This window comes from Rhea pennata, chromosome 4 (assembly GCF_028389875.1).
Source record: "Rhea pennata isolate bPtePen1 chromosome 4, bPtePen1.pri, whole genome shotgun sequence".
Classification (NCBI taxonomy): Eukaryota; Metazoa; Chordata; class Aves; order Rheiformes; family Rheidae; genus Rhea; species Rhea pennata.
This window is the reverse complement of record NC_084666.1, coordinates 82,108,486-82,119,977: the sequence shown is the minus strand read 5'-3', so window position 1 is coordinate 82,119,977 and position 11,492 is coordinate 82,108,486. Positions and strand designations below refer to the sequence as shown.

At 43.8% G+C, this 11,492-nt stretch overlaps 1 protein-coding gene across 1 annotated transcript in view; it reads left to right on the top strand.

The window, feature by feature from the left end:
* Positions 1–483: 483 nt before the first annotated feature.
* The window catches only part of LOC134140275 (transmembrane protease serine 11E-like), a 35,793-nt gene continuing 24,784 nt past the window's right edge, over positions 484–11,492 (top strand). The window contains exons 1-3 of the mRNA XM_062575205.1: positions 484–647; positions 6,349–6,470; positions 7,211–7,329. Of these exons, the coding sequence (XP_062431189.1) occupies positions 484–647; positions 6,349–6,470; positions 7,211–7,329 (405 nt within the window). The remainder of the gene's footprint in view (positions 648–6,348; positions 6,471–7,210; positions 7,330–11,492) is intronic.

The following is an 11,492-nucleotide window of genomic DNA, read 5'->3' as shown; positions in this document are numbered from 1 at the left end:
CAAGAGAGTCCAGGATGGCTGAGGAGGAGTGAGCACCGAGGGAGATCAGCCTTGGCTGACCAAGCCATTTATGTCTGTATTTACTTTTGTGCCAGGCCATTTTGGTGGCTACCTCTGGAGGCAAGTGACTTGACAGTGCTGTACCTCTCCCGCGTGGATCTTATGGGGAGCTCCCGGTAGACAGTGCTACCGCTCCAGAGAAGGCCTGCTGGAGGGATACAATTTGGGCAGAAAGGGAGTGCTAGAAAGGAGAAATTTAAAGCACTTCCTGCTCTGCTGTGGTGAAGAACGAGTCTTCTTGCCTGGGCCGGTTTATCTGCTCTGCCCATCTCTGCCCTGGGAGCGCTTTGATGCTGAGCTGATCGGAAGGTTAGAGGCTCCTTATCGACTCCATGCTTACCTCTGTTTGTTTTTATTCAGAAGTTTGCTCCCTTGTTTTGCAATAACCCGCACAGCACTGGGTGTTGCACCAGCCAGGCCTCAATGAAGGATCTGCATTCAACACCTTTCTCTTCCCGTCACTCCAGTCCATGCGACTCCTGCGTCTTCCAGCAGCACCCACTATGCAATCCAGATTTTAGTCAAGCTGTGGTCGGAGGTCAAAAAGGCTATCAGACCTACCGGGACCTGCCATGGGATCTTCAAAAGTAGGTGGCACATTTTAACTCTGCAAGTCTGATTTGGAGGTGTGATGGTAGTAAAGGATTATTATGGGAGAGCTTTAGGACTTGGTGGCTGTATAGATCCCCAAAAGGATTTCCTGTTTGGTTTTTCTTTTTTTATTTCCTCTTTTCTGACCCAGACTTCACTACTTCATCTCTACTCTCTTCATTTTTGCACAAAGGTGCATCATGGGCCTTCCTGAAATACATAACCTGAAAGGGGGCAATAGATGGAGGGGAAGTTGTTTGGAGAGTTGCAGGCTCAAAGGGAGGTTTGGAGATTGTGATTTGACTGAACAGGATCACATATGGCTGGCGTGAGAAGGGCAGAGGGAAATCCTTTCCCAGCTTGGCCAGCAGCACAGAGACTTGATTTCTGCTTAGAATGCAATGGCTTATGTCAACAGTCATGTTTCCCTGCCCATAATTGTTTTGTCCTGCCCCCAGCAAGATATTATTGCATTGGTGCAGACTCTAAGAAGCTCTTTTGTGTCAAAATCTAATTTTAATAAGATAATTCTGGGAAAACATGGATTTTGGTGAGCCCTAGCTGCACTATGATTTCCCCCAAACCTGCCAATGGTCCCAGCTAAATCAGTGAAGTCAATACAGTTACATAATGAGAAGGTACCCACCAAATGTTCATCATCCTATCTTGACCCTCAAGTGTTAAGGAAAAAGCCATGATTTTTAAGGATAAAAAGGAGGTGTTTTGTCTTTGAAAGCTGTTTCTACAGACAGAGTTGCTGGATGTTCTTTAGTCGTGTTTTACTGTAACTTGATATTGAATGTAGTGCTGGAAAGTTCAGAGTATTTTCACAAAGATTAAGAGATTTTTACAGAGACTAAATGCCTGAGCTGCAATGCTTTGTTAGGCTTTCCTGGTTCAGAATGGTGTCTGCTTGTAAATGCACAGCATGCCTACTGAAATTTGCTGTTTTCTGTTTAATGTTCCAGCTCCTAGATTCACATGGCTATAGAAAATGCTCCATTGCCCTTGAAACTTTCTGTTGTCATTGCCTCAGTAGTTGCCAAAGCTTAAAATTGTGACTCTCCTACTCCCCAGAAACAAAATCCTAAAGCATGTGAAATGTTTTTTTCTTTAAATCTTTAAATCCCTCATAATTTATCTGGATGGCTGAATTTTGCTGTGTGAATGCTAGAGAGAGCAGTGTTACAGTCTTACCGATTCCCAGACATGAGGCAAATGGTTGTGGATGATCAGAAGATATTCGTTATTCCTCAATATTTTTGAAAATTTGTTGTTATTTTTAATAACTTTCAGACATGTTGAACTCGAAACCTCATTTCTGGATTGACTAAATTTATTCTTGATGGCCAATTAAGTGTTTTTCCCTTTTTGTAGAATAGAGATTTAGTTAACACAATTTTGACTTCACTGGAGAAGACCGAGTTCAACTCTTGATGCTTATGCAACTTAGTGGCACCTGCTCAGTATTACAAAGAATTGTAATCCTGAAGAATACTCGTGCCTTTAAATCTGCATTGCTCTGAATTTCGGTGAGGAAGAAATCCCCATCGCAGCCTCAAATACTAGTTTGTGCGTATTACCTAAAGAGGGAAAACTAAGCATGAGTTGTCTGAATAGGAGAATCGTAAGCCCAATTCTTTTCCTATTTACATGTGAATCTAGTTGCTATGTCTTGTGAATGTCAATAGTGGTGTAAATAATTTTAATAACAGCATGTGCTAGAAGGTAAACAACCCTTAAATCCAGCTCAGTTGCCTCCTGGTTAGGAAAATCGGCTGCTTTAAATCGTTGCTCAGGTTATTTTAAAGTTGAGCATATGTGGGAGAAATCTTTGTGTCAGATAGCCGAGTGCTTACGCTTTTGGGAAGTGATGAAGAGTCTTGATCACAGACCTCATCCAGAGATCCCCGCTGGGCAGGGAGCTCAATCTGCTTGTCTGCGCACATCCCCCCGCCGTGACTTGATCCCTTGTAAAAGCTGCGGATTAGCTCTGTCCGGTTCCCGGATGCCTCCTTTCCCAGCATTTAATGCCAGGCTGAAACGTGAGCTCCTTCAGGAAGCAAAGTCGCTAAGGGAAACAGGGTGGAGCAGGCAACCTTGCAGGTCTTGTCCTTCCGCCATCACATCGTGTCCCCCGGTCTGGGGAGCAAATGCAGTGACGTACCCTGATACAAGATGGAAAGGATGACAGTATCAGAAAACAGTAATTTTCATTAGTAATGCTCAAAGCACCTTGATAAAAGAGAGAAATATTGTCCCTATTTAAAACAGGGATATAAATACTGTCAAGAAAGTTTTGGGCTTTAGGGCTTTTGCTCTGATGCAGGAGACCGGCCTCTTAGACACAGTTTTAATTTTGCTTCTGCATGAGAGCAAGAAGCGAATGTAAAGTCCAATGTGCAGAAGAAACGCGCTATTTCTTTTGTAAACTATAGTTTCAGGCTACACGGAGACAAGTGCATGATTTATTTAACATGATCTTTAAAACATCCTTTATTAAAATGTCCTTTATTGAAGGACACCCTTCAAAATCAGATTAGGATATTGGATAAGAGTTCAAATTTTTGCTCGAGACTGATTGCTTTTCTCCCACATCCCTCTATTAAAAAAAAACCAATCAAACAAAAAAACCTCCCCCAAACAGATTTAATTGGCTGACTCAGCATCCTTCTTATATCTAGCTTGTAAATTCATAAGGAGAAGGACTCCCCCTCTGGCTCTGTATTTATTGGTGTGAGTCCTTTACCTAGGAAATGGGTTTCTGGCAGGACTTCTCTGTGCTCGTGATTGGAAGGGAATGCTCAAATACAGCTGTGAAACAAAGGGCTCCTATTGCTGCTCAGGAAAAGTCTTGATGTCTCTGTGGCTATTTCTAAAGAACTGGACTGGAGAGTCCTTTCTTAATTTCCAGGAGAAAGCGTCTTATAAAACCTCCTCCTGGCACTTAACCATACTTTCATGTTGTTTAAGGGATTTGGATGTGTGTATGTTGGGGGTGGGAGAAGATGTTTAGGAAAAAAGGAAAAAAGACATCCCTGGTCCTCTGAAAATAGATTCCTGCTCTATTAAGTCTCTTAAGATCTACAAATGAGAAAGCTTTCCGCCTAAAGAAATTAAAATCAGAACTTGATGCTCTAGATCTTATTGCTCCTCTGTGAAATGATGACCTCAAACAGGTTTCACAAATTAAGTGAAAGTCGTATGTGTGAGTAAAATTACGCATGTGAGAAGCTGTTTACTGAATGATAACAAGGAGCTTTAATGGGAAGAATCTAAGAACAAAGTTTCGTACATTTTTTCCTATGCACAAAAGAATACCAAAACAGGTTTCAGTATATTTAATGGCATCACTGCCCCGTTACTCCTGGTTTCAAGTTGCCCTTCCGCTGATACACCAGGCTGTTACTTCTTCACGCCCATCTACTGCGGTGGGGAGGTAGCACTCAGCCTTTCCATTGGTCTTCTCAAACCCAGCATTTTGGTTTGGGGCTATGCCAGGATCATTACAGCTGAAAGACCTTCTGAGGGCTTTCCCTTCTGTGCAGCTTAGAGAAGACAACTGCCTTTTAAATCTGTTAGCTTTGACCAGTTGCTTGAGTGGTGGGAAGAAGAAGAAGAAAAAACAAAGCCATTGCAAATTGAATTTGAACAAACTACGGCATGCATGGTTTCACACAAGATCTGCTGCCAAACCCATGGAGGCTTTGAGACCTCTCAGCTGAGAAGCTGAGTCTCGTTAGATCCTGAACATGTCACATCCATGAGGCTGGCCTCAATAAATCCTTAAATTTGCACCCTGGAGAGTAATTTCCAAACCCTGCAGTGGTGAGAGAGAGTTATCTAGCTTAGCTTTCATTAAGATGAAAGTAGACACAGATAGTGGACACAGCTCTCCTAAAGGTTTAGATTTGGGGATGTGGGTCTCCTAGAGTTTTTTTTTTTTAATATATATGTAATCAAATTTCTGCCCCAATGTTCTTATGAAATCTCTTCTCTAATCACTTATTTTATCCTGTTTCCTCCATATACTTCAATAAGCAAAGTCATTATGTTTGTTGGAAAAAAAGGGCCACTTTACAAAGAAATTAGGGAGAGTTAAGCATTTTCCTATTCCTGAGTCTGAATGCTTGTGAGCCTATTTGTTAGTCAGCTTAGAAATGTGAGGCTTAGAGGAATCTGGGACATAAGAAAAATTATGAGAGAGAGTCATCAACCAAAACCTCTTCAATTATTGAAAACAGTTACTCTATTGAATTTGTGTCTTTAGGAAATATTCTTGCTTATGAGACTCTTCCCACCTCCACATGTGGCATTTCTGCAGTTAATATTTTAAGGGAGCTTCCAGGAGGCACAGAAATATCCTTAAAGCTGTTCATCAGCAATCTTCAACAGCACTGCTTAGTTTCAGTTGTGTTTTTTTTCCTGCTGCATAAGCATGGATGCATTAAAAAAAAAAAAAAAAAAAAAAAAAAAACAGAGGAGATGTGAGATTAAATAAAAACTCTTCCAGAGGATACAAGGAGTGAAGGGAACATCACATAGGAAAGAGATTTTTCAAACCAGGGTGACTCGGAAAAGATATCAGTGACAAATAAGCATTCCCCTTTTCACTGAAGCATCATGGTTTTATATGCTAAATAAATTGTTTCCCAAGACAAAAATATAAGGCAATAACTCTAAGGGCTTACAATGAAATTAGAACATAAATAAAAAGGACCAGCTTCAGAAATTTATATACAATGTGCGGTGTGGTGCCTACTGACACATTCTTGTACACAGCTGTAAATGGGGCTTGCAGTGGTTTGTGTTTTATTTTAGTGTACTTAAACTTGTGGCTCATGAGCTGTACAACCCATGGGTGCCTTGGTGTGAATGCAGGCACTTGCTGAGATCCCCTCCTGCCCTTGGGAGAGGATATCTGCTGCCTGCTTTCCTGAGGCTGGCCATACCTCCATCCAAAGGGTGTGTGTGTTCGAGCAAGCAAGGCAGCTGGCTCTCGAATAAAAGTTTCTTTGCCAAAAATGCTGACTTCCCATTCTGCATTTTGTAATGGTTGATAACATCATAGACAATATGACCTGAAGGTTCTTAAGATATTTTCGAGTTCATAGCCTATGGCAGAATTTGCTCTCAGTAAGCTCCTCTGAACAGTTTTTTGTTCCAATGTCATACAGACCTACTGACTCTTGATTTCCCTAGAGTTAATTTGGATAATTATCCCAGCTTGGATAAAGGATAGATGCTACAAAAAACATGGGACGCTTTTTACTATTTTTGTTGCACAAGGGATTTGGGGGAGCAAAAGTACCATAGTGTCAGTGGTAACTGATTATCCTGTGGAAAGCTGCTGACGTTGCTGTACCAGTTTTCTTCTGCCCTCAGATGTTGGAGTTGTGATTGTGAAAGATGTAAAAGGAAACAGTAAATTCCTACTCTTAGGAGTAGGAATAAATCTTAGAAATATGATCCTACAGACTGAAAGGCCAAAAAGTGTGTAAGACAAAACCAGTGTGGTTCAGTTTTAGAAACCTAGTGGTTTTAAGGCCATTCTCATGACTTTTGGGGTCCTGAGTTCTGGGCATTGCATGTTAGGAGCAGTGACAAAGCATGGGGTAGAGGACTTGCAGAAAGTCTAAAATTGATACGTTTGTATAAAGAGAGCATCTCTGATTAATATTCTTCCTCTCTTTTTAGAATTCACCAGCCTGCCATCAAAATCAGACATCTCGAGCCCTGGAAAATTGCTCTAATTGTTATTGGAGCAGCAGTAGCAGCAGCCATCACCATTGGACTCCTGGTTTATTTTCTGGCGTATGGTAAGTTTTACACAATTTCTTGTGGTTTTGGTCCTGCATTTAGTGCATCTCCATTGTGCTTGTGCTGCCACACAGTGCTGAGACTTCACCTTCCGTCAGGCTCGTTAAAGCTTGTTTAGGGGAAATCCACTAGCTTCTTCAGAGCTCTTTCCTTCCTCCTTTAACATCTTTGAGATCTCTTCTCAGAAACCTTTCCTGCTATGCAGGGTGGTTAGGGCTGTGGTTTCTGCTGCCTTTCATTCGCTTTCACTCCTTTCACATCTTCCTCATGATCATTTTCTGCGATGAGGTCAACACATGAGCCTGCTCCATTCAGCAAGGAACAGACCGAGCCTTCTGCTCCACTCTGCCCATGGCATTCCCCAGCTGCCTTCCTGATTCCCTGACAGGCCACCAGGGCCCACCATTGGGTGGGCATGTGGACCAGGAGCAGGGGTAGCTCACCAGCAAGACACAACTCACATTCCTGCACTGAATGAGTTGAGTCCAAAGTGCTGCTTGACCATGAAGGTGACTGGTGGTAAGCTGGACTTTTTACGGCCACTATGCTTAGGTCGCCCAACTGAACTGAGTTCTCCTTCCTAGGTTCATTTAAGCAGCTATATTTGCATGTTTTGGATACAGATGAAGGCTCACTGGTGACTTGGGCTTCCGGATATAGGTCAGCCCCAGGCCTCTTCCGAAACTGGTGGGTCTGGGTGTGTTGTGAGTGCTGCCTGTTCCTCTCCTTCCCCTTACAGATCAGAAACTCTTCTACTACAGTGGCAACATAAAAATCACCAGCATCCGGTACAGTAATGAGTTGTCCCGACAGTCTTCGGGAGGATTTAGAGACCTGAGTGAGAGGATTGAGAGACTGGTAAGTTGGGGACCTTTGTGCCCTTCCCTTATTAAAGACACAACTCAAGACTTGTTAAAGCAAGCAGCCCGCTGTTAGACCACTGATATACCCTCTACACCTTTTAACTAGCTGCTCAACACTACTTACAGGTTTTTGTGCTGCCCCACTCTCTGTAAGGAAAGCATATATTTTTATTCCCAAACATTTATGAGGTGGAGAGCTTGACCTGACAGGCTGGGTACTGAGAGAGCAACTCACAAGCTGTTCTCTTGGCCCTTTGGTACATTTTGTTGGGGAACCTTCCTACAAATAGCAGGTGCCACAGAGAGGCTCTTGCTCATACAGCAGCTATGGAAATAAATAAGTGCATTGTATCTAAGAGAAAACAAGAAAGGAAATTGCACTTCCCTGCAGATGGTAATTATAGAGTTTAGCTCTTTATAGCAATAAGCATGTGACTGTGCTTGTATCTTTTTGTGTTTCATTCACCAGGGTCTGATAGGTATCTCTTGCCTCCTGTTTAGCAGCCCTGCACAGATACTCAGTTAATAGGACAATCAATGCTTCGCTCCCCACTGGCATTTAATTGAGGGCTGTGGTACTTATTCACATGAAATATGAGCCATGGCAAAGACTGTTCTGAAGCAGTGGGGTGCTACATGGGGACTTGGCACCACTAGCATCTCTTCCCAGCTCCACTGCTGAGGGCCATGGAGATCTTGATCAAGTTGTTGTCTTTTTACTACTTGTTTCCCTTCTGCCCTACTTGCCTATTTGGGACTGTACAGCATTTCACAAGAACTGCGCTTGGTGCTTGTCTTTATTTGTGGAGTCCTACATAAGCTGAGTTTTCTTAGGTGCCACCACTTTCCAACTATTAGCTCCTACTTGCAGCCTTTTAACCTTGTGATAGGACTTTGGAGAGGGACTATTGACCTGGAGCAAGGAGACAGTGTTTTGCTGAGGTGTAAGGAAGGATTGAATTGGGGGAGAAGTCTTTGAGGAATAAGAGGTCATTGGGTCAAATTTAATCTCTTTGTCCCATTTCATTCCCTCTTTGTTTTTGCTTTTTTAATGTGGCTCCTTTGACAAGGAAGCACTTATTCTAGCTAAGAATTTTGTTCAGACAGTGTCCAAGGCAGTTAGCTTTCCTCTGAGCCTGGCTATTAATTTAGATACTAGAATTGGAAACCCTGTCTCCCTGTAGGTGTTGAGCATTTCTGACAATAGTGACAGTAAATACCAGTGTTGGTAGAGCAGCAAGAAACATTATTTTGGAGTGCATTAATTGTACCTGTAATGCCATTTGAAACACACAGAGAACAGTATTGCCTTTTCTTCATTGCTGTGATTTTTCTGAAGAGCCATCTTTGCTTCAGACATGAACTTTTACCCATCTCTGAAAGCTGGTCAGGTCTTTGTTGTTACTTATGTTATCTGATATAAATAATCCCTGCCAAAAACTTTGTTGTTTTGGCTCCAAATATTCCACCTAACAAGGATGGATGAGATTGAGAAATTGTCCATAATGTTTTTAAAGTGTCTCCATACACTAATGAACAAAAATATGCTCCCTGATAGGCTCTTTCTGTCCAAGCAAAACTCAATTCATAATGCTAAAAATCAAAACATTCTATCCAGAGGCCAAAATAGCCTCTTTATCTCTTAAGACAGCCATCTCAGAATATCTGCATTTTCATCCTAAGGGTTTTCACACCATCTTTTTTTCTAATAGAGGAGGAGAAGGTTGAGGATTCTTTTTTTCCATCACATTCCCAATTTGTGTGGTTTTACAAAAATTCTTTGTAGTCTTCCCCTGACTGGGGTCAGGTTTTGAACATCGAAGTCATTAGTAGGAATGATACTTTGTGCTCATGTTGTGAAACAGTGAGTCAATGCAGATAGAGGCGGTGTCTTTCACAATGCTTGATGCAAAGTGAACAGAAGTGAATCATCTCTGATAATCAGAAGCATTCACATTACCTGTCGTGCAAGTCCCTGTTGAGCGTTCCCTTCTCTGATCCCTCCCTGATGAAGCCTCCTTCATTTGGCCCCAGAACAACTGAGAAAGGAGCTGATTTTAGAGCTGATATTTCACTGGAGGAAAATGTTTTGGGTCCCCTAGAGTGGTCATCCTGTGCCTTCCTTAAGTCTAGCAACAAACGCTCCGGTGCTGGCTTCTATTTCCAGAGCTGGGCAGCAACACCCATGGTGTGAATGACATTCCCAACTCCCTTATCTCATTGAAGGCGGGAGGGAATGCAGAGGGATCATGCCAGAGAGCTGATGAAGCTGGTGCACCAGTCAGCATCTCAGGGCTGACTGGAAAGTCTGGAAAACATTGTGGGGTGGAGTTGGTGGGGGGACTGAAGAATGGATGATGAAAGGTCTCTGCTCCTTGCTGGGTTTTCTGTGAGCAGCCACGAGAGCTCCCTTTGCAATGTCTTGAAAGAGCAGGCCCCACCGAATGTCATGGTGGAAGGAGATGTGCTAGCTCACCAGAGCCTCCTTGTTTTTCCAGATGGACCAGTCGTCCTTCCTTTCCCACCCTAAAATGCACTGTGCCAGAGCCTTCCCTCCTGAACCAGGTCCATAGGGCACAGTCGCAGGGCTAAGGGCTCCTTCCTCAAGGAGCCTCTGTTTCGCTGTGTGCTCCCTTACTGCTTGGCTGATTTGCATGTGCATCGTAAATGCCTCTGTTTCCTCCACTCCATGCATAACCCACTGGCTTTTCCTAGCTCCTGTACCAGGCTTGTTTTTTATTCCCCCCTCTCCACTTCTCCTGCAAAATGCATTAATTTCCACTTTCCAAGAGTCTTTGAGGCTGTTGTGGGTACTCAGCCCCCTGCTGGCTAATAGCCTCCTGAGGGACACTTCAGAAGGGCTGCTTGTGGTTGTGCTTCTCCAGCTGAAGAGCCCCATGGCACCCTGAAGTGTGAGAGGGGAGGAAACAGACAGCTCTGGACTTGAGTGACTAGGACGATCCTGATTGCCCAGCCTGTGTAGCAGCACCATCTGTCCTGTGTCTTGAAAGACACAGGGGCAGGGGATGAAGGGGCGCTGTTTGTGCCCAGAGTAGGAGATCAGCTTTGAACAGAGAAGGAGTTGTGTGTTCAGCTTGAAATGGACACCTCATTAAGCACCTCTTAATGAGAGCTGCTTCAGCTGAAGGCTGGCAAGTGTGGAGCTGTGAGACAGTAATGGAGACCAAACATGCCCACACCATGTGGTCCTTTCAGAGCATGGCTGGCTGCTCAGTAAAAATGGACGTAAGCTTTTATCCTGTCCACCACTAAGTTGCAAACATACTTGTCTGCTCTTCTTGCTGCTACAGTAACTTTCTGATGCTTTCGCCTAGATGTTCTGTGAGAAAGCTTCCCTTCTTCCAGGACAGCTTACCACATCCTCTTCCTTCTTTCCCAGGCACCTAGGACCTCCCTGCCTCCTCCTCTCCTCCTCTGGCCAGAGCCATTCCCACCCAGCTGTTGGGCTGCTTCTCCCTGCGTTAGCCCCAGCATCTGACACACTTCATGCACTCTTGTGGCAGAAGTGGTACCTTCCCTGCTTCTGGGGGCTCTGCTCTGCCACTTGTCCCATATGCTGGTTTGTGATGATAAGCCAGACTATGGGTTGGGTGGCCAGATGTTCCTCAGGTAGGAGTGTAGCACAGCCCCCTGCTTGGCTAATTGTGAGGCTGGGGGAGAGATAAGCGTTGTTTTGTCTCCATAAGTGCCTAAACTGCCACAGGGCTGACATGGATTTCCCCCATCTTCCTTCTCATGTGCTGCAAGGCACCTGGGCTGTCCTCATCCCCTCCATCATTCAAAACCAATCTCAGGGACTGGGCAGTCACCGGCTGTCCCCCTCCCCTGCCCTGTTGTGGCATTGCATCTAGAAATTCCTGCCTCGGGACTCTATGTTTTGGGTTAGGACATCTCTTTTGGAAAAAGACAACTTCATGAAATGATTTCAAGTGATAAGAGAATCTTCTATGTCCTTAAGTGCAGAATTTTTTACTAAATACAGCTCTTGAAACATGACTTGCTGGGTAGAATTGAATTATGAGTTTTCAGTAGAGAGCTCTCCAGCAGGCATTGCACAGGCACTTAGGAGACCACCAGCAAATGCTGTGGTTTTGAGGGCTGTGCCCATTTTCCATTGTTATAAGGACTCGCTGATGA